The sequence below is a fragment of the Ostrea edulis genome, chromosome 1 (genome assembly GCF_947568905.1).
Source record: "Ostrea edulis chromosome 1, xbOstEdul1.1, whole genome shotgun sequence".
Lineage (NCBI taxonomy): Eukaryota > Metazoa > Mollusca > Bivalvia > Ostreida > Ostreidae > Ostrea > Ostrea edulis.
In genome coordinates this window covers 43,000,337-43,024,427 of record NC_079164.1, presented here as the reverse complement: position 1 = coordinate 43,024,427, position 24,091 = coordinate 43,000,337, and the positions used below count along the sequence as shown (strand labels likewise).

At 35.0% G+C, this 24,091-nt stretch overlaps 1 protein-coding gene across 2 annotated transcripts; it reads right to left on the bottom strand.

The window, feature by feature from the left end:
- Positions 1 to 7,019: 7,019 nt before the first annotated feature.
- On the bottom strand, positions 7,020 to 21,330 carry LOC125664921 (uncharacterized). Of its 2 annotated transcripts, none has more exons than XM_056149701.1 (4): positions 21,303 to 21,330; positions 18,719 to 19,282; positions 16,007 to 16,280; positions 7,020 to 13,971 (listed from the first exon to the last, which is right to left on the bottom strand). In XM_056149701.1, exons 2-4 carry the CDS (start codon positions 19,249 to 19,251, stop codon positions 13,795 to 13,797), a joined length of 984 nt encoding a protein of 327 aa, XP_056005676.1. In that variant the 5' UTR covers positions 19,252 to 19,282; positions 21,303 to 21,330; the 3' UTR covers positions 7,020 to 13,794. The 2 variants fall into 2 exon arrangements, with proteins under 2 accessions (XP_056005676.1, XP_048753674.1); XM_048897717.2 differs by having other exon boundaries at positions 21,119 to 21,314.
- Between the last annotated feature and the right edge of the window lie 2,761 nt (positions 21,331 to 24,091).

The window sequence follows — 24,091 nt, the reverse complement described above, 5'->3', positions numbered from 1 at the left end:
AAACTGGTTAAATTAATTTGACGTATTTTCAAGATTCTTGGATAAAACTTTGAACTCTTTCTGTAGCCCGCTAGATCTTATCATACCTCTTATACCCTTGTGTGTTGGTGTTTATCACAGAGTAATGATATGCGTCTAGTGCGGTAAAGATCAAACGCCTATAGATCCTTACTGCCGCTGGTTAGCCTACTTGTAGGTGAAAGGGAAAGTAGCGAAAGCAGAAATCTCGCCCCGCCAGTACATAGCCTCTACATTACTTAGACTCCTTCAAACGCCTCCTCGGGACAACACACGGAAACTTGGGTCTAGCACTCAAGGCGAATATGAAGGGGATCTCGGAGTAGTAAGGACCCTGGAAGTGCAGAGTGTAGGCCCACCGGTGCGTGGACATGCCCTGGCTCTCACCAACCTTGCCCCATCTATGGGTCAAATAGTCCCACTGCCTTGTGGATGGCTTTGGCAAGTCAAAGGCTATGGAAGAAAATCCAGAAAGAAAATCCGTGTAGATGAACACGAAAGCAATCATCTAAGGGAAGGACAACCCCAACAGAAAACCACTGGTCCTCCGAGTTCAGGGGGTTATGCTTAGGGCCAGCAACCCTAACATGTTAAACAAAAGACGCTAAAGAAACCTTAACCAGAGAACAAAATGATGGAAGAAGGATTGTCACCATTCAGGACACTGGAAGTATGACGGGTGAATCATCCATCCCGATAGGAGATGTCCTTCGACCGAAAATTACACGTAGAGTGGGCTGCTGGAACGTGCGGACCTTCTACCAAACAGGAAAACTAGCACAAGTGGTGAGAGAAATGGAGCATTACAAGATCGAGCTCCTAGGAGTTAGTGAAGCCAGATGGACAGGTGGTGGATCAAAACAACTAGTATCAGGACATCAGATACTCTACTCTGGAAGAACCGACGACCATCATAGCAAAGGAGTAGCCATTATTACAACAGAGGAGGTCCACATAAGTCTTTTAGAATGGAAACCTGTGAGTGAGCGAATAATAACAGCAAGGTACAACTCAGCCTTCGCCAAATTGACTGCAGTGGTTTGCTATGCGCCAACAGATGATGCAGAAGATGAGGAGAAAATATCTTTCTATGACAGCCTACAAAAGGTAGTAGACGACACACCATCTCATGATGTTCTGCTTATCCTTGGAGACTTAAATGCTAAAGTTGGAAAATGCAACCAAGGTAAAGAAACCATAATGGGCCAGCAAGGAATAGGAGAATGTAACAACAACGGAGAGAGACTATGCACTTTCTACCAAGAAAACGACCTAGTATTTGGTGAAACTATATTCATGCACAAAGACATCCATAAGACAACATGAAACTCACCAGATGGTCATACAAAGAACCAAATTGACCATATTATCATCAACAAGAGATGGAGAAGTAGTCTTCTCGATGTGGTTGAGAAACAATGGGCTGGTGTGGGAAGTGACCACTCTTTAGTACTGGCAAAAATCAAGTTAAAACTGAGGAAATCAAGGAAAAAAGATCAATCAACATCCAAAAACTCAAAGATACAAAAACCCTGAGATCTTTTCAATTAAAAGTCCAAAACAAGTTTTCAACACTCATGGAACATCCTGATGAAATCGATATGGAAACTTTTAACAAAGTATTAATAGAAAATAGTCAACAAATACTTGGTCCAAAGAGAACGAAAAAAGAAGAATGGATTTCAGATAAAACATGGAAAATAGTAGAAGAACGAAAAGAGAAGAAAAGTAAAATCTTGTCCACACAATCCAAGAGGCAAAAGGACCAACTCCAGGCAGAATATCGGGCTATTGACAAGGAAGTAAAGAGGAGTGCAAGAGCTGACAGAAAGGCATACACTGAAAAGCTAGCTTATGAGGCAGAACAAGCAGCTTCTAACCAAGACATGCAGACCCTCTATCGAATTACAAAAACACTAGCAGGCAAATTTCAGTCATCAGAGCTACCAATTAAAGACAAACAGGGAAATGTACTATCAAAAGAAGAAGACATACTGAAACGCTGAAAGGAACATTTTGAAGAAGTATTTAATATGAAAGACCCAGAGAACGAGGCAATAATAATACCAGCCACGGACACATTAGATATTAATACTGATCCACCAAGTATAGAAGAGGTAAAAAAGGCAATCGCTAAACTGAAAAATGGAAAAGCTGCAGGCATCGATCAGATACATGCAGAGCTTCTCAAGGCCGAAGAATACTGAACACCTACAATTTTGACAAATATCCTACAGAAGATCTGGGAATCAGAAGAAACACCATCATTCTGGAAAACCGGCCTTATAGTTAAATTACCAAAGAAAGGAGACCTCTCAAACTGTAACAACTATAGAGGAATAATGTTGCTTTCCGTTACCATGAAGGTTCTAAGCAGAGTTATACTGGACAGAATTGCAGAAGTAACAGATCCCTTACTGCGTCAAGAACAAGCAGGCTTTAGGAAAGGGAGGTCGTGTGCTGATCAGATATTCGCTCTCAGACAAATTCTAGAACAAAGCAATGAATGGAACTCCCCATTATACATCAATTTCATCGATTTCACCAAAGCTTTTGATAGTGTTAATCGCCTAGCCCTAGAAAGAATCCTTCGTCATTATGGAATCCCAGATAAAATCATCTCCATCATCAAGATGCAATACACTGAACTTAATGCCAGAGTTATCTGTGGATCAAACCTATCAGAGGAGTTTAAATTGACGACAGGAGTGGAACAGGGATGTCTGCTCTCTCCTCTTCTCTTTACCTTCTGCATCGACTGGATTATGCGAAAAACAACTAGAAGCAAACGAACAGGGATTACTTGGGGTATGACAGAAGTACTTGAAGACCTTGATTTTACGGACGATATTGCACTGTTATCTCACCGTCATCGAGACATGCAAGAAAAAACCACCCAGCTCGCAAAAACAGCTGAAACAATTGGCCTTCATATAAACACCTCGAAAACTAAGATAATGAAGGTCAGTCCCATATCAGAGGAAACTATCTCTTTAATGGCACAAACATAGAAGATGTCACCAACTTCCCATACCTAGGAAGTAAGATCACCACTGATGGGGATTCAGAGGCAGATGTACAAGCTCGCATTTCTAAAGCCAAAGGAGCGTATGCTGCTCTGCGGAACATATGGAGGTCAACAAAGTTTAGCACCAACACCAAAATTAAGATCTTCAAGAGCAACGTGCTTGTCTCTGGTGACGGCCTTATGTGCTGACCAGCACAAAGAGGACTAAGTAAAGTAAGTATACCCTTGTGGTTCTTACCCCAACAATCATGATGTGAACAGACTCTACAGGGCATTAGTATATACATGTATACCTTTAAAGTTTACACATTGCATCCTTCTAATCTTCATTTGGCTTTCCTTAAAAATCAGCTTCCTGATCTCTTTTAAAGTGCTTTACCAGACTTATTCTTATTTGGCCACAGTTTGTTTCATGAGATATTTAAAAAATATCATGCGTGGGCAAAATAAACCTATAGTGAATTTAAGATGACGAATTAGACGTGCAAAGCCCCATCCATATTGATTCATTAAAATAATGATTTAACAAGAATACATCATCTATATCAGGATATTGTTTAAGTCTGAGAACATCAGTCAACCTGCAGCTCTCAATAACACAACCTGGATCAATGGGCCATACAAAAGTGGGAATATATGTAAAACCTCGACCCAAACCTCTAATCAGTCAAAGACACTGATTTATCCCGCTCCAAAGCGAACTACCGCGCGGTCGATGGAAGCAATATTATTGGCCGTTAGTGAAAATGCAACGTTAAGAACGCGTTTTCATTAAATGTAAGTAATCCGTCGAGCGACATCTATCTAATTAGAAAACGGCCTTTGAAGCAATCTCTGGCTTTTCACCGCTTACTCTGACAAGACAATCCAATTGTAGCCGATTGCAGTCGTTGGAAATTGTGCGAAGACCACGTGACTTCTCCTTTAGTAACCCTATTTAGACTTTTTCGTAATTAGTTTTTCTGAAAGTTTCATCAAGCATTTTATTCATATAAGCACGTCGGTTTCAATGGGATACTCGCTTGAGAGGAACGTGTATCAAATCTGATTACCCAAGCGCATAGCTATTAGCTTTATTAATTTTCGTAAACATTTAGATCGTGAAAGGCATGCACAAGATTAGATTTCTTGGTAAGGTTGATAACCGTTTATCACAAGCTTTGGGCAAAAACCTTGAATAATTTACATTTTCATATTCAACAGTAAAAGATCTCAACATTTCAGTGTCTCGTAAATCATTTATATATGTTGAAAAGAAAAGAAAAATATTTAAAATCGTAGATTAAAGTTTGACAATTTACTTTAGTAAATGGGACGCATATAATGCAACCCCATATTTTTAAGTGATAAAATTAGAAATAAAATATATCAATAGGAGTTTTTATCAGTAAATTTCTTTCAAATTTGAGTATAATTATATAATTGAAATCTTAAAAAATTAATTAATCAAATTAAGATCGATACATATTAGCCACAAGTAATTTGTTTAATTATAATAGTTAAAGGTAGATGAGCACGTGTTAGGGGTGCATACAGAACTAATGCAATGGGAGACAATGCAAGACAGGAAATCTTGTGACGTCAGATCAAAACCTTCTGCAATTCATTTTGTGGCTTTTAAAAAAATATCTTGTTAATATCTAAATATATAGTCATCAAATAGGTATGATGTCAATTGATCTTTAATTTCTGTTAGCCGCCATTGGCAGGAGAGTCTTAGCCCGATGGCAACAATTCTTGCCAAGGAGAGGACACAAACGCCTGTTGTCGTAATGCCGCCATTGGTATGAATTTTTACGAAATTCAAAGATTTGCAAACTTCATCAACAAAATTTTTGATCAACTTGTGTAATCAATGCTAATAAAAGATTTAATAATAAGTATTTAAAAACAAAAATAAATTAAAAAGTAAAATAACAAACTGGTCATAAACTATAGCTAATTAAGAAATGAATCAAGTTTCATTTTTGAAAATACATGAGGGTGTGAACTCCGGCTGCTTCACGCCGGCATGCTTCTTGAAGCGCGTTATATTTGAATCAAAACTGTCATTTGTTATTTTCATTCATATTCTACTTCTCTCGGAATTCCCAACCGTTAAAATAGACGCACTGTGTTTATCAAAATTCATTCGCGCATAGTTTACAACTGCAACACATTCATGAAGAAATAGTTATCACGATTTGCAAAGATATCAAAGGCAAAAAAAAAAAATATTGGAAATGTAAATATATTCGAAATGAGTTAATTTTCATCACTGTCATATCCCTATCGACATTTTTTGTACTGTTGCTGATTTCCGGGATCAGATGAAAAATGCTGTTTCACTAATGATTAGATAATATCGACAAGAAGGGATTTGGATAGTGCTTTTCCTTGCACGATTTGCTTTTTTCGATTATTGCATTACGAAGAGCAAGACTCCGAATAGTCCTTCATCTAACTTTACACTTCCAAATTAATCCGCGAAAATGAAAAGAAGCATTTCCTGTGAAAACATCAATCAATAAGCTTGCCCAAGACAGTCCGAGTAGCGAAGAAAATGAAAAGTTTAATAGAACATCCAATATAGCACACAAAGCTGCGAGATGAGGTTATCAAACTCCATAGATCAACTGTCAAAAAAACTTGAGGCCGAAGCCCAGGGGAGAGCAATGCTGTCCAAGATCATTACGAGTGTCATTGACTGATTTCTCCGACTATACACAGAATTTACCGGATAATGAATCATATTTTAAAAGGGAAATGACAGGGAGTAATACAAGAAGTCGGCCGAGGCGGATTTCATGCGCTGAAATTCCTATCATGTACGTCATAAACAGTCCAAAACGCACTGACCCAAGAAAGTTGATCAGTGATAATCCGTAAGTGAGATGGTTTGAAAATTGCAATGCTTCTTAGTCTAAAAAAAATACAATATGCCCCCCGATCTTCGATCTCGGGGACATAAAAATATTTTTCAAACATAAATTGCTCATGTCTATCAAACAGAAATCAACGTTACTTCAGTGAATAATTTATTACAATATGTAATGCATCCCCCCCTCCCCCAACCCATGCACATCATGAGCGAAGATCAATCACGGCTGAATATTTGGACTGACGCCATCACCGAATCTCGGGGTAGACCTTCATAATTCACGTCTGGAATTTACTTTCAGCTTCGGCCGGTTCTAGTAATTAATATGCACTTAGGTAACTGTAATCTCAGCGAGATTCGTCGAGGCTGGATATTTGGACTGAGAGGCGTCAGTCCAAATATCCAGCCTCGACGAATCTCGCTGAGATTAAGGTAACTGCTGTTCGCTTCAAATAAGTTATTTGACTGATAAACTAACTCTATCATTATTAATTTTGCATTGCTTACCGTCTAGGTATGAAAATATAAAGTCACTAAATTTTCTGTTCAAATGATGACTTCCATGGCAAAATATTTTATCTCCTGAAATTGAAGAGTTCCTATAGTCTGTTTTATCTAGTTACTGGTGCATTGCATCTCCATGCACATACCTACATGTACTTGTATATTTCTAATTTAAAAATCACACTATAGGAACTCTTCAATTTCAGGAGATAGAACATTGCGCCATGGAAGTCATCATTTGAACGGAAAATTTAGAGATAGTTTACGTACTTAGACGGCAAGTAATGCAGCATTAATAGCGATACAGCTTTGGTTTAATAGTCAACTAACTTATTTGAAGCGAACAGCACAAGAACCGGCCGAAACTGAATTAAAATTTCTAGTCATGAATTATGAAGGACTGCTTAGAGATTCGATGAAGGCGTCAGTCCAAATACTCAGTCCAACCGAAATTAGAGCGAAGACCAACAATATATGGGGTGATTCCCCTTCAAAAAGAGGCGATTCGCCTTTCAGAATCAATCCACTCTGGTTATTGGAAAATCCAATCAACAAAATCAAATCATATTTGGGACAGAGAATAAACAAATGATAACAAACAACAACTTGTAAAGTTCCATTACTTTATTTCTAGGATTCCTTCCACGCAGACACTATATCCCAGATAACAAGTTAAGTAACGTTTGATGAGTATTGAACAAAATTAACATACAGGAATATTTTACACCCGACTGATCAATGTTTTTGCCTGTGCAATATCCGTTTTTTTAATAATTTATCGATAAAATCTTCATATAAAACCCTATCTACAGAGGCGGACCCAGGATTTCCGAAAAAGGAGGGCCCACATGTTAGCCAAAATACTCTGCCATTTTAGGTATCAAATCTAAAGTTTGCCTTATTTTGCGGTGAAAAGGGGGGGGGGGGGTGTGTTAATCCGCCACTGATCAATTTATAAAAGAAAACAAGTAGCAATATATTTTTAAAAGAAATAAATTTCAAATACATAAGTGTGTGCACCACGAGGCTTCCCCTTCATGAGGAAATGGCTATTATTACAATTTGTAAATATATCAAAGGCAAAAATATCAGAAATGTAAATAAATATCGAATTGTTTGTGTCATGTGAATATAATTTCTTGATCCACTTTTCTGATTATACAAATTGCTCACACACTCCCATTGTTTTACAGACAATGCACACATGTATATACAACATCTATTCCTTAATGAATACTAACTGTATAGGATCGCTGTAATAAAATACTGAGTAATAATGAAATATACATCTATATAACAGCATAATTACTATGTACATTATTATGTTCTAAAACAAATATAAGTCAACATAATTATGGACCTACTTTGAGCCCTACATTATGTCACAACATTCTTTTTTCCAATACTTTAAAAGATTTATAAATAAACAATCTACTAATACAACTATAAATGATTAATAATGCTATGATGTTAATGCTAATTGATGATATGTCAAAGAATGGATATGTCATAGAATGTGCAGCTACTTTTAAATTGCTACATGTATATATGAATTTTACTGCATGTATATGACTTGCCCTATACATTAAAAAACACTAACCTTCTTTCCAAACAACACCTTTATAGAAGGTACAAGCAAGACTAGGACCTAATTTTGTCCCCAAAATATTCTAGTGTGACAAAATCACATCAACATTTACATCCAGTGTTATGCTATTTCTTGCAGTTTGATATAAAAAAAAAAATTCTTATTGTCTGCCATCCTTTTCCCACTAAAAATCCACTTTTAGAGCTAGATTTTTGTTTCAAAATTACTGGGTGCATTGGAAAATACGATTAATTTTTAAAATCAAATTAAAGAATATGCTACCCTATCTCATAATAAATAATAACCATAAAAGTTTAAAAATCAAAATAATGCTGACCTTAATTAAGCCTTCAGAATAAGTTTCTTATACATTGTTGTATTCAAACCTTGGACCCTAACTTGGTCCTGGTTGCCATGGTTTGAACAAACTTTAATCTGCAATTTACAATGTAATTAAGAATTTGGTATTTTAAAGTAATTCTGGAGAATATCTTTTATTGATACCATCCTTTTCAATCATTTCTCATTACATATATCTTTTTGGCAGGGGTCAAGGTCCTTTGTTTGAGAAACTCCAATCCCCTTTATTCAAAAATGCTTTGTTGCAAGTTTAGTGGTTAAAATTGATCCAATGATTCAGCTAATGATGTTAAAAATGCAAAAAGTTAATACATGAATCCAAAAAACAGACTTAACGTAGTTCCACACTCGTGTGACATCATAGGATTTTGCAAAGTCAATAATTTAATGATAGGAACATAAATTTTGTTGGAATCTTTTTCAATAGTTATTGTAAAAAATCTTGTTAGCCATAAAATATTTCAAAATTCTTAGTTATATTTGAATAGTCAATGATATGTTTCAAAATATTGAATCCAAGGACAATAACTCTGTTTTCATTCAATTATTTATCAAGTCCATAATGCGATAGATTTCCTTTATTTTTGACAAACATTTTACCAAGATGATAAGGAATCATTATCTGTGTCTTTTCATGAAATTACATACAATTTTAATCCCGAGTGATTTAAATAGCTCAGCTGTATGGTGCCAGACTTCAGTTTTTGATGGGGGTATACATAATCTGGAAGCTATAGATTTGAAATTATTAAGGAAAGGTATGGATTTTTTCCCATGAATAACTATAACAGATGTAACTCTACTAATATAAACAGAAAAAATGATATGTAAACCATGCTATAAGGAAAATGCGTCCACATTTGTTTGTTTTTTAACATTTTGGGGAATAACGCTAATTCAATAATTTTCCACATATTATTCTAAAACTTGATGAACATATTGAAAATGACATGTGTTTTAGTTATTGACATGTTTCCCGATAAATAAATGCAATTCAAAAAATATTTTGTTGTTGTTATATTAAAATAACAACAAATAACTGTTTCCAATGAATTTCCTAAAAATCTACATCGGGGTATATGACTTTAGTGGTGTATGTAATGAAAATTAATATGGAAACCCTTAACTGTTTTGCCTTTTTTCATTACTCTGAATGTTAATTTATTGATTCCAAACAAAAAAATGCTACCTAAACCCCAAAAATCCAGGACTAAGGACCTACCTTAAACCGTGAATGAAGGTGTAGAACTGAAACAGACAATAATATTAAAAATGATGTTAGTCTGCAACACAGCATGTCATCCTAACTACACAGAGATCACCTTAACACATTTGTTTGTCTGGTCTGACCAGGGTATAACATGAGTTAGTAAACAATTAACAATAAGACATCACACACAGTCATCTAAATAACAGTTATTTACCGTGTTCTGAGAGATAATTAGATTACAGTTACTTTGTTAGACTTGATATATAACACAGAAAAACTTGTTTGTGTAGGACTTCCCGGGGACATCTAAAATTGGTTATAACAAAGGTTCCTAAGGCAGTTCTTTATATTCACAAGCAGGTTCCTTACAGTGAAACATATAGACATAAGCTTCAAATACATATTTAATCTTGTTTTAATATGCAGTATTCTTAGGAATAATACTTAAATTTGGGGGAAAAAAATCATTGTTTGCTGAACAATATAAATGTGAGATGGCGATGGACATTCTAACTGAGGTCTAACAACTTCATTATAAATAAATTATAATGCAAAATTGATTATGGGACAGGAAAATTAAATGAGTTCCATTTAACAATTTTTCAAAGATTTATTAAAGATATGACAAGAAAATTTTTAAAAAATTATTCGAAGAAAAAAAAAAATTAAAACTGTCTCAACTTAATTACTTTTTATTAGAGAAATTGAGTGAAAATTACTTTCATTCTTCAACATTTACTTTTAAAAATGCATTCACTGTCAATTAATGAATAGCAACAAAATCGAAACTGAGGAGTTAAACATATAGTGACATCATTCCAAGGACGGCATGTGGTGCGACTTAATGTCAACTCAGTTTATTTCATGTAAAAACTGTTCAAATGAACCAATCAAATTGCACTTTACAAATGAAATAAAATTATTCTTCATGATAAAGATTTCTGTATTACCAGATTCCTTATAAACACATTTTACTATTACAATGGCACAATTTTTGTGAACTGTACAGTTCTACTACAGTATGTGAAGAAAAACAAGGCTCCACAAACTTAAATTTCCTTTGCATTTTCATACAATCCAAGTCAAAAATCTCTATCTGAATATTAGTTTCAAGATGAAAATTTTTGCTGTTTATCAAATAGTTAATGATGACTGTCACACAGAACACATAGTTAATGATGACTGTCACACAGAACACATACTCCTGTAATTATTATTATTTTTTTTTTAAAAACACTCGGAACATTTTAACAAACATGACAACTTAGTTACATATTCGTTTGGCATCAACTTTTTCATAATATTTACAAATCATTATACAACATATATCAACCATTATATAACATTTATCAACCTTCATATAACATTTATCAAACATATAACATTTATCAAACATTATATAACATTTCAAATACAACATACCAGTATTCCTTGGAATCTTAATTTAATTCTTTGGAGTAAAAAATAATTGCACTTTAATCAAACGATAACTTCCTTGAGTTAAATAAAATTTTAATACTATTAAAGTACAAACTATATTTTAAATTCTAACTACAGGTATATATCTACCAAAAAGGTAAAAATAAAATCTAGATTAATATGTCGCAACACTCGTCAAATGCAAAACTGTGTGCATACTTTTTCTAAAGATTTGTAAATGTGCTAACTTGTGATAATTCTATAAATATCGTAACCAGCACTACAAAACACTGACAGCATTCGTTATTGCACTAAATAATTATGACCTTCCGTTGCAGTAAATTTTGATCACGATAAAACTAATACACAGCCAGAAGAAAAAACTCATCGTACACTTTCCATTATGATACAGGTAATGAATAGGAATAGTGTTTTGAATAATTGCACTGCTGATTATTTGACAAGAAAAAGAATACAGATTAAAAGCACCCAATTAGAAAATTACTAATTACATAAAAATGACCAATTGCCTCAATAAAAGACCACCATCAAAAGTTCATTTTACTGTAATGATATTTTATGATAAAAAAAAAATTATACAACATAAAGGTATGTGTAAAATAGAAATAAAGATATCTGTGCATAATTTAGTACATTGTTTTAAAGATTTAGTTGTTTGGATTGCAAAAATGGCAAATATATTGAATTTTGTGTGCAAAAAGGTCAAATGCAATGTCACCTAGCTCTTTAATGAGCACAAAGACCCTCAATGCTTCTGTGATCTTGTGATTCATGACAATGTACACTAAGCACATTTTTTTTATATACAGGGGAACAAATATCCTAAGTTCATATTATGTAAGGGGAATGTTTGCTTTTTATTTTCATCTGTTTTCCTGCCATTTTTTAGATAATATCAGATGCATGTATTCAAATCTAAAATGATGATAAAAAATTATTATAAATTTAGGGGAGGGGGTTAATTTTCGGAGTTTTTCCCCCATTGCATTCAAATCCTAGATATATTGTTCTAAATCCAAAACTAATTACTCATCATTATTTCGCTCATACCCTGAGAATTTGACCCTACAATCACAAGTGCTTTTACAGCATATGAATTAAGGATATGTGGGACGATGATCACGTGATGGTTGCGAATTTATTATAAATTTAGAACCGGACACAGCGTAGTTAAAGTTTCCCGAGAAAAATCACAATGCTGTACAGACACACTATGTGATGTCACAATAAAAAAGTACATCCCGAAACTAGAACACGCATTTCTCCGAATCTTGCTTGGGAAATGTACAAACTATTCTGGTGCTTTTATAATTGATCATTGTTAGCAAAAAATACCCCCCCCTCCCCTTTATGACGACAATCGATACTTTAGGTCAAATATTAATGTCCATACTAGGAATGTTTAATTTTCGCAAGCATTTTCATGTAAATATAAGTACGCTTTATATCTCAAACTATTTCATATTCCAAATTATTTTTACTAACTTTACGAAACACTGCTGCGGAAATGGTATGTGAGAAGCAGACGTGTGAAAAAGAAAAAAGGTGCAAAGTCACAACATGTGCGACACATAAATACCTTGAAAAACAGCATGGAGACGATTGAGTCAAGCGACACTAGCTACCATGGCCGCGGAAATGCTGTTGATCTTGTAAAGGAAGTAGGAGCTCATATTGACGTTAACTAGATCTAACCCCGTGGTTTGAAGGAAGACGAATTGTAGAGCTAGACTAGACGTTTTGTCCGAAGCCATGTTTGATATATACATGTATATTTTTTTAAAAATTAAAATTTTAATTTGTTTTCAATAACTCAATTTTAGTTCCATGATCATGAAAATTCTAAATATTTCAATAGGTTCAAAACAAATATAGTTTCTAACAATGTATTCTAAAACAGGCATGAAGAATATCAATCAAAAATATATATTTACAATTAATAGCAAAATTCCTTGCCAGAGAAAAATTGGAACGTACATAATTTACTACATAATGTAAATGTTATGTAGATAATAGACGTTTGATATGTGAACCAAACCTAATGTCATGGTATGCAAAAACTTAAAAACTAAAAACAACTTGAAAAATACTTCATTCTTTCCACTCAATATCATAATGCTGAGTTGATAATCCTTTTCTAAATACACAAATCTTAGTTTAAAATATACTGTCCTGTCTTTGAGGTAACATTATTTTGATCTGCATGTGCTCATATGAATCGTTGCGTAGTCAATTTTCACCTTCAAAATGTTTTCATTGTTATGAATAAAAATGTTGAGTTTCTCCCCCTTTAATACTAATTTTTCAGGGGATGGGAACTGGTGTAGAGAAGATTTATGAGAATATTATCTCTATATTTTTAGCACATACTAATTATACCGAGTTTCTTTACTTCGTCCATGTTACAAAATCAACTGTATCTATCTATACATGTATATACAAATGTATCACTTCTCTGATAATAAAAACAAAGGAATAACAAACTTGAACAGTATTAAAGTTATAACAAATATACTTAAAAAATAAATTGCTGCTTTCAACAAAGTAATTTTCATACCTGGTAAATGTATAAAACAAATAAAGCTTACAACTAATAACTTTGTTTCATTGTTACATGTTTAGATAATACCAATCTGATTAAAATCAGCTCCTCGGGCCGCTCCTTTATTTTTATGTTGTCGCTGTACGAGTGTAGCGACATTAAAAAAAAAGACGAGGAGTGGATCAAGGAGCTGATTTTAATCAGATTGAAATAATACATGTACATTAACATGAAGCAGAATGCATCACTTCCTTGCCTGGTGACAGAAGATAAGATTCCAGCCCCGCCTGGACAGGAGGCGATAGCCATTTCCTTTCATGTACTGCTCCGTGACATCTGGGAGTTCAAATGCTCTCTCATGTAAATCTTCATAAATAATGTACCCTGGCCGAAATCCCAAGTCAATAAAAGAATGCAAAATCTGAAGAAGAAATACGTAACTGTTGGTTTTTTGTGGCCAAAACTGGTGATCATTACTTCAAGGGGTCAAACTACAATGATTCAGGGTCATGACACGTGTGTGGTCAAAAGCAACCGCCATGCAAAGTTTGAGTATCTATTGTCTTTACATTACAAAGTTGTGTCCTGAGCAAGTATACTATTGTTCCAATAATAGTGTATGTGCTACATCGCTTGATTGAGCGAGCAAATTTCACTCCCTGATTGGCCGTATGGTTTCAATCAAAGTGAGTTTGGATGACCACACTATGCCATTCTTTCAATGTGATTGGTCACTGAGAACAAAAGTGAAACCTGCTTCATTGAAATCTATGAGAAGCCTCGCTTAACATTTGTATGGTTGATCAAGTAAAGTGTAATGCTGTTAGTAATACTATTTTTTTGTTATACCTTATTAGTATCCCCAACCTTGGCAAAATGACCTTGGTTCAAGGTTATGACACATTGTTCATTTGTAAGTAACTTTGTGCACCAAGCATGAGTTTCTAATAAAGATATGATGAAGACAAAGGACAGTAGATAGACAGAAATGGTGATTCCTAAATACATGTCCAGCTGTACCATCCAAAAGTTTGTTTCCTAGAGCTGTCACACTGCACCCATCAGCTCAGTACAATGACGTATCCAGTTTATATGCTTGCTGATCAGAAGTATAGAAAACTTTGAAATGCTTACTGCAGTTTCACTACAAGATCCATGTGCCCATACCCTGAGGCGTAAATCCCAAATCCTAGGAACTATAGATTTCACGATTTTAATAGAATCCTCCATTCTCAATACATTATTACAAAGTAGTCAGTGTATGTGCAAGATATTCTAATCAGAAGGTATGTTTGGACACAAGTATAGTAGGAAAATATGTTAAGAATTTTTTTATATTAAATTTATGAGACAACAACACAAGAATACAACTTTTTCTCTTTCTTCCTTTGAAGTTTTTTTTCCATCTAGCATCTGGCCGTCATGTTTTCAAATGCTGACTACTCCCGTATAAGGGAATTTGGGCGGACTTATACATATGGACCAATGAGAGTTTCTGTTGCATTTCGCAATTGTATTACAAACAGATTCAATTGTGTCGTCACACAACGCATTACTATATCGGCCAAAGCGTTCTAATTCAAAGGTGAATTGCGATAAAAAGATTTTCAAATATACAATGCAATGGAGCCAAACCTTGAGGGCTGAACCACTGCCATACATTTCACACTTCTGGTAGAGGACTTCAAACTTTGCAATCTGTCTATATGCTAGATGTTCAGTGTTACAGTCTTACAGATGAATATTTTTTTCACTATACAAGCCACAAACAGTCACACCTTAGCACCAAAGCCCCAGACGACATGAATTTCACAGTCATTGATTCTTTGATCAAATTCTCTATATCAAATTTCGTAAAATCACATGTATTTGAGAAAAAGATGAAATGTTTTTAACATGTTCAAAATGGAAAATGCACAGCCGATGGGCATGGATAACAATACGTTAAACCTGAGTGACTCGGGTGACCTACTAATGTAGGCTGCAAAATGCTGTCACAGTTATCTCTACTGTTTCACATAATATCTTTTCATTTGTTATTTGCAACTGTTAATGCTGATTTAATGGTCACAAACGAGTTTTACCGATGGCACGGAGCCAGTAAAACCGGTTTGCAACTGTTAAATCAGTATTAATAGTCACAATTAATAAACGAGAAGCAATTTTCACAATTTGCTTGATGTTTATGTCTTATTTCACTGAGTTTTTGCATTATTGTTTTATAAAACATGTCACAAGTTTACATTTGACATGTTTTTGCATAATTCTACTATGACGTCACAATCTTAAGCTTTCCGTCTTGCTCATTAAACTGCCTCAAACCTCAGTGAATTAGCCAATCAAAATGTAGATTATGTAATGGTTGCATTAGAATAAACCTTTGTAACATATGCATGTAAAACAAAAGGTTCACCTGACAGATATATATCACAGTCTCCGAGTATATGTACATGTACCTGGTTTCCGGTGCCTTCAGCATCAATCGACAACACTCCAAAGAATTTCGGCACGTTGTATTTGGAGGTGAACTGTCTGACTGTTACGCTGGACACGTGGATGAAGTCACCATCTGCCGGACCATCCGGATAGTAATCTTCCTCAGCAGCAATGTGGCCCTCCATGTCAGCAATGTCTGACCTCCGCATGAAGGAAACCACCCCTGACTTGTTACTGATGACATTCTTAATGACCTTGACTGTCTGGTTATTTTCACGGTAAGGGTTTACATACCTAATATAGAAATTACAGTAATAAAACTTTCATTATGTAATACGATAGCACAGCATTTTTAAGATATGTAACAATACATAGTTGTACAAACAAGTGGCTCAAGGGCCACATCGCTCACCTGAGTCACTTGGCTCATATTTAAAGATTTTCCCTTTATATTTGTATGCAAAACTTTGATCCCCCCCTTGTGACCCTATCCTCCCCTGGGGGCCATGATTTTAACAAACTGAAATATGTCAGAAAACTTTCATGTAAATATCAGCTTTTCTGGCTCAGTGGTTCTTGAGAAGAAGATTTTTAAAGACTTTCCTTATATATTTGTATTTAAAACTTTGATCCCCTATTGTGGCCCCATCTAACGCCCAGGGGCCATGATTTGAACAAACTTGAATTTGCACTATATCAGGAAGCTTTCATGTAAATCTCAGCTTTTCTGGCTCAGTGGTTCTTGAGAAGAAGATTTTTAAAGATTAATCCTATATATTAGTATGTAAAACTTTGATCCCCTATTGTGGCCCCATCCAACCCCCGGAGGCCATGATTTGAATAAACTTGAATCTGCACTATATCAGGAAGCTTTCATAGAAATTTCAGCTTTTCTGGCCCAGTGGTTCTTAAGAAGAAGATTTTTAAATGACCCCACCCTCTTTTTGCATTTTTGTGATTATCTCCCTTTTGAAAGGGACATGGCCCTTCATTTGAACAAACTTGAAAGCCCCTTCACCTAAGGATGCTTTGTGGCAAGTTTGGTTGAAATTGGCCCAGTGGCTCTTGAGAAGAAGATGAAAATGTGAAAAGTTTACGCCGCCGCCGATGTCACCGCCGACAGAAAACGGACAAATTTTGATCAGAAAACCTCACTTGAGTCTTCGGCTCAGGTGAGCTAAAAAGTTATACAGTGCTGTATACATGTAAATGTTAATTAATGGCAATGCTATGAATTAACTGTCAGATAAATCTAACAAAGTATTAAGCAACTAGTTAACAAATATTCAGGAATACATCTTATATGGACTGTATGTATCAGTAAATCTAAATTCTGTATCAGTAAATCTATATCTGTAAATCAATATACTGTATCAGTAAATTTATATTCTGTATCAGTAAATCTATATCTGTAAATCTATATATTGTATTAGTAAATCTATATTCTGTATCTGTAAATCTATATATTGTATCAGTAAATTTATACTCTATATCAGTAAATCTATATATACTGTATCAGTAAATCTATACACTGTATCAGTAAATCTATATATACTGTATCAGTAAATCTATATTCTGTATCAGTAAATCTATATTCTGTATCAGTAAATCTATATTCTGTATCAGAAAATCTATATACTGTATCAGTAAATCTCTATAAGGAAGAGGTACTGTGAGCAATGCTCACTAAGAATACCCCCACTTACCCCAATCTCCCAAAGGGTGTTGTTAATAGGTATAAATTACCTCTTTCCTGAGTGTAAAAATATGGTATGCCTCTGTAGAGGAAAATGGAAGATATAGTCCGAACACAAATCCACAAATGGCATAAACCTATAATTTTGACCTTGAGATCAAAGGTCAAGGTCATAAAGAGGTCATGAATGTACATGACACATAGTATCATGGTGATACACCCATGTCTTATGGTATTACTATGTCAAAACCCTATAATCAATTTTGACCTTGAGGTCAAAGTTCAAGGTCATATAGAGGTCATGAAGGTACCTGACACATCGTCTCATCATGATACACTCATGTGTCAAATATGGTATGCCTATGTCAAAGAACAAAGAAGTTATGGCCCGGACACGAATCCATTGTGAAAACCTTTAATTTTGACCTTGAGGTCAACGGTCAAGGTCATATAGAGGTCATGAAGGTACTCAACACATCATCTCATGGTGATCCACCTGTGTGCCAAATATGGTATGCCTAAGTCAAAGAACAAAGAAGTTATGGCCCGGACACGAATCTGCACAGACGGACGGACAGACAGAGTGATTCCTATATACCCCCCTGAACTTCGTTCAGAGGGTATAATTATCAGTAAATCTATATAAATTATCAGTAAATCTATATACTAAATCAGAAAATCTATATATACTGTATCAGAAAATCTATATTCTGTATCAGTAATTCTATATACTGTATCAGTAAATCTATACACTGTATCAGTAAATCTATACACTGTATCAGTAAATCTATATACTGTATCAGTAAATCTATACACTGTATCAGTAAATCTATATACTGTATCAGTAAATCTATATACTGTATCAGTAAATCTATACACTGTATCAGTAAATCTATATACTGTATCAGTAAATCTATATACTGTATCATTAAATCTATACACTGTATCAGTAAATCTATATATACTCAGTAATACTGATTTACAGATCTACGTGTAGCTATGGATCCCAGTTCATATCACGTTTAGAAATCTTTACCTGACCACATTTTTGGCAGCCATTTCTGCCTGTGAGGCTTGAGGTTCCACCAACAAACCTGACCAGCCCATCTGAATAAAGTTAAACGAGTTACTAGACAAGAGTCCATCATTAGCTCCAATGTCTATCACTAATCGAGCATACGGAAATTTTCTCCTTGCCAGGATGTGTCTGTAAATATATAGAAACTCTCCAGAGTGTGAAACGTCTATTCCAAAAGTTTTCAGTTTCTTTCCATCTGAGCCTCCCTCCTCTATCATGTAAACTCTCTCTACTGTGTCCTGCATGAAGGACACAAACCCTCCTGCCTTGCCTCTGTAAACTAGTTCCCGGACCCAGTGGGCCTGTTTCAGGTCCTCCTTCCAGTCAACGCTGCCAATGTTAAGCACTGGGCTAAATGTTTTGTGTATCAAACCCAGGCCATAGAATATGGCACAGTTAAAGAGGAGTAACTCCAGAACAAGGAATGTCAGAATGATCAGACAGATCCACTTTAAGGACTGAGTCGGAGACAGAAGGCTAAACCTCTTCATAGTGCCATCTGGTGGTCCCAATAAACATCACCTGGAAAAAAGATACTGTCTGTATAATTGAAAAAATAAATTCATTTCTGAAAATACATAAGAGGAATGAACTGTGACACTTCACGTCGGCATAATTCATGAAGCGTGTTAGCTGTGTAATACTTTCAACCCTCTTGTGGCACTCTACTTTTACCCCGAAGACAGGTCATGGTGAAAACAAACAAATACATGTATCATTGTTGTTCCTGAGAAAAAGATTTTCAAAGAATTTTCTTACACATATTCCTATGTAAAACTTTAAACTCTTCTTGTAACCCCCAACTACTTTCCAGTGGTATTTGTGTGAACATATTTAAAATGTACACTACATAAGCTTAATTTTTTCTCTTGAACACTTCAAAAGTTTTCCTCAAACTAGACTTGTTTTAATGGAACTAATATCCCTGCATGGCTCATCAAGAGTACAACATATTCAAAATACAGCATACTTGAATGCCACATACATAAACACTTCCGAACTTCCTGCAATACTTAATTAATAACATAAACTATGTTTCTAATTGACCTTGATTTAGGCCAAACGACTTTGGGGAAGGGTCATGACATACCATCCATCGATAAGCAACAACTGTCCTAAGTATGAGCCTCTATTGTTTTTCCATTATAAAGTTATATGGCTCTGATAAAAATTTACGAAAAAAAAGAAAATTAGCCTAGACCATGGTAAAATTACGTCAGGTCAGCGCCATGACACATTAACTGGCCATAAGCAACATTAGTCTCTCTATACAAGGTTATGGCAAAACAAAAATTTCAAACTCAAGAGTCTTTTTCTTTGTACATAACCTTCACCTTGGCCAAATGTTCTTTAGTCAGGGTCAGGAAATATCATCTGGCCATAAGCAAACTTTGTTTAAAGTATGAGCTTCTACTGCCTCTCCATTACTGTACAAAGTTACAAGCTGAGAAAAAACACTGAGAGAGACGGACAGACAGCTGAACGTGGTCTTGGTGAGATTCTTATACACCCCCCCCCCCCAAACTCTGTTCGTGGAAGTTATGTATGTAATTATGAAGACTAATATTGTAAAGTTTCAATGGTAATGCTTAAACAACACTAGAAAAGTGAAATGTTGGTGCCTACACCTCAATCACCTTATAGTTTACAGAGTTTTACTTTGTTGCAACTCAACCAAACATATCTGTAAACCCCTCTTGTGTCTTATTCCAGGGGGTAATACTAGAATTGAACAAACCTCAGTCTCAACCACATGGAGATACTTGCATGCATATCTTAAAGAATTACATTCAAAACAAATGTCAAAGAATTTTTCTATATACATGCATCCACTTTAATTGAACTCCTCTTGTACTTCTGTTCCAGCTCCAGAAATGTGACCAAATTTTAGGGGATAGATTGATGGGAAGGACTTCTAATTTGTATTCTTGCATGGGAAAAACTGACTTGGATTCTTTATATATCACATATCAATCACCCCCCCCCCCCCCCCTTTATAAAAAGTATCTCAATATCGGCAAAACAATAATATCAACACACATAATTGGGAACCCAAGAACCACAGGTGCTTGTTTTATAAACTTCGCAAGCTATACTATAATAACGTGTTACTATATAGTATTATAACTTACGAAGATTGCGAAACAAGCGCTGTGTAAAGCCTAAGGAGTCAGGACCTTCTTCATTCTCATTTTTCTAGAACATCGAGGACCTCGATCATCAAATTATATATCTTTCATAACTAAGTATCCTACTTTTAAAGTTTTATGCACTCAGTCAGAAAAATAGAACCGTTCATACATTCATTCATACGTACAAAAAAAAAAAAATAACATTTTTAAAAATACATGTACAAACCTTTAAAATCAACAGACTGTCATTGCGACTCAATTCAATGATAACTGTCTTATTTTTTTTTTTATTGTCAGTACATATACATTGTTACGTCTGATGATTAGCAATTGCTTTCTCGAGTAAAGATTGACTGGGGAAAAAGGGAAACAAGAATTCGAAGAACAAATCCAAAATCAAATCAACAAACCTTTTTCAAATCGGGTTCGGGATTGAAATGGCTGTTGGTAAAATGGGTAGCGAGACTCCGGGCCGATCGTAAACACAATGTTATCGTTTTATACAAAATTCATTCAGTAATATGTATACATATATAACATGTATATAATCTGTTAGTGATTGTGAAGTTTGCAAAATGGATGTTTGTCAGGCAATCCGTATGCTGCAAGAGGTTGTAGTATTTTATCCTCAGCCCTCATAGGTTTCGGCCCTATTCAAATTCAGTCCTTTTTATTTACTTACATTTTCACACTTTTCTCATAGATATAATTCAATGGATGAAAACCTATATTTTATCAGATTCAAAACCATATGTTTCTCTCATTTTTATGAAATTGGTGTACTTGCATATAGTGTTCTTGTGATTAAAGAGCGTCAAATCAAATATTAGACAATCTAATAACGCACATATAAAGCACTTGCAATCAGTTTCCTCTGCAAAAATTATGACAGAAAAATTAAATTTCCATCTCCAACAGAAAAAGTCGAATGGTAAAGACTTCAGCATTCCCGAAACCATGCACGGGAGTGGATTCCGATATAGCCTTTTCTCCCCGCAAAATTGGCTATATAGCCAAGTACTATGGTATTATATAAACTTTACCAGAGTTATCGTTCCTTACACTCTCATCGCTTTTTGAGAGTAAGGAACAATAACTCTGGGTAAAGATTGCTTTGTCCCGACTGTGTGTCTGTCTGTAACACCCAGGGCCGTAAATTAACCTTCAATTTGGAGGAGGCAGGAAATTAGGCGGGGGTGTGGGGGCCGCCCAGGCCCCCAGACGCTGAGCACATTTTGTGCACACTGAACACGTTTCGTGCAAAATCCTTGATTCTAGGGCCTTCTAAGATGTTACTTGACTAACTCATTCTAAAAGAAAGATTTGGAATGCTTTTTAAGGGAGGTATCATGTTCTTAGTTATTGGAAACAACATAAATTCTAATGAACTTTAAATTTTATTTTTTTTTTGGGCTCAAAAGTTGGAGGAGGCAGCTGCCTCCTCCGCCTCCATGTAATTTACAGCCCTGAACACCGAGTTTCTAAAAACCCTGAGACTTGATATGAAATTTCATGTGAACACAGAATCCTTATCCTTATATATGACTCAAATCAAACCACGTATACCTGATAAGTAAGGCCAAATTAAAAATTATTATACACACATGTAGAAATCATTAGTTCTCTTTGAGTTTTAATACGACGTCTCTGTATAATACCTGATATACACATTAACACAAGATCGAGATAGGACCACTATTGATCTTGAGTTGAAAAGTTTGAACGTCAACGTCACCAATTCATGTATTATAGGAAATACTTTATAAAATACTTTATATAATCTTATTTTTGTAATGAAATCTTAGGTGATGACTCCCTATTATTTAAAGAAGACAGTTCATGGTTTTGAGATCTGAAGATCAGGGGGTCGATGTAACAAATAGATAGGTCTTTGCCTCCTTCTTATGTCCTCAAGCGGGGTTAAGGGGTCATTGCAGAGAAAATACTATAGCTCTGTATTTATGTCGTGAATCGTATGATAAAATCATACAAACGAATGCCCTGAAATTCGGTTTTAATTTACTGTATGACTCATTTGTGAATAACAAGTTAAGGCCCGCTGTCTTATTTTCAGCTGAATAATTTCAGACGTAACTTTCTGGTTTTAGGGGTGATAATAAAAGTGCAAACCAGAAAAATCAATTTGATTAATAAACAGCTGCAGGTCTCTCAAACAGCGCACAGCTGTGTGCTATTTGAGAATCTGTATTTTAATAAGACTGGGATAAAAATCCGAATCGTTTACGGAAAATTACACATTTTTAAATGTACATATATACTTTTAAAAGTTTTTACACGTGAAGGCTGAACTATTAATTTGGCTGTTCTATATATCAGAATTAATCAGAGAACGGTAAAAGGAGTAGATACATTACTGTCCAAACATTCAATAAAGACTGACCCTGAAAAAATCTCCTCTAGATTACTGATGGACCACTCCAGTTTTCTCCACCTTATTTCAAGCCTCACTATGTACAGCAGGGTACAATACCTTAAGATTAGAAAGAGGCTGATGTAACACCTAATTTTTCTTTCTAAAAAGGTATTAAAAGTTGTGCAGCCAATTGAAGGCTTGTGCCCCTTGTATCTTTTGCCTGTAAAATCATGGAGCACATCATCTGCAGTAACATTATGCTACATTGTTCTACGCATCTTGATGAGATGCCCAACATGGTTTTGGGAAGATGATATCCCGTGAAACCCAACTTATCAGTACTACACAGGATTTTACTAGAACTACAGACAACAAAGGGCAGACAGATGTAATACTGCTAGATTTTCCAAAGGTCTTCATCAAGGTACCTCACCAAAGGCTTCAGCATAAACTCAACATTATGGCATCACATCCAAAATACATAGCTGATTTTTTTATGGAAAGGAATAGAGTTGTAATAGAAGGTGATACGATCAAAATCAGCACCAGTTAAATCAGGAGTGCCACATGCACAATATATCATGATAACAACAAATGAGTGATTACTGAGACTGAGCCGGGGGAAAAAAAGGATGAAAGACATTCAAATAGAAGCACATAGTAATGTTCTATATCCTAGAGCTTAAATACAACAGTACTTATTGATAATTTCTTGAATTTATTTCACAAAACATAGAGCGTAGCTGCAGATAATTGGGATAAACCAGAGAGCTACAGATCTATCCATTCGCTTTTAAGCCTTCGTTTTACCACACGAGTTTGAAC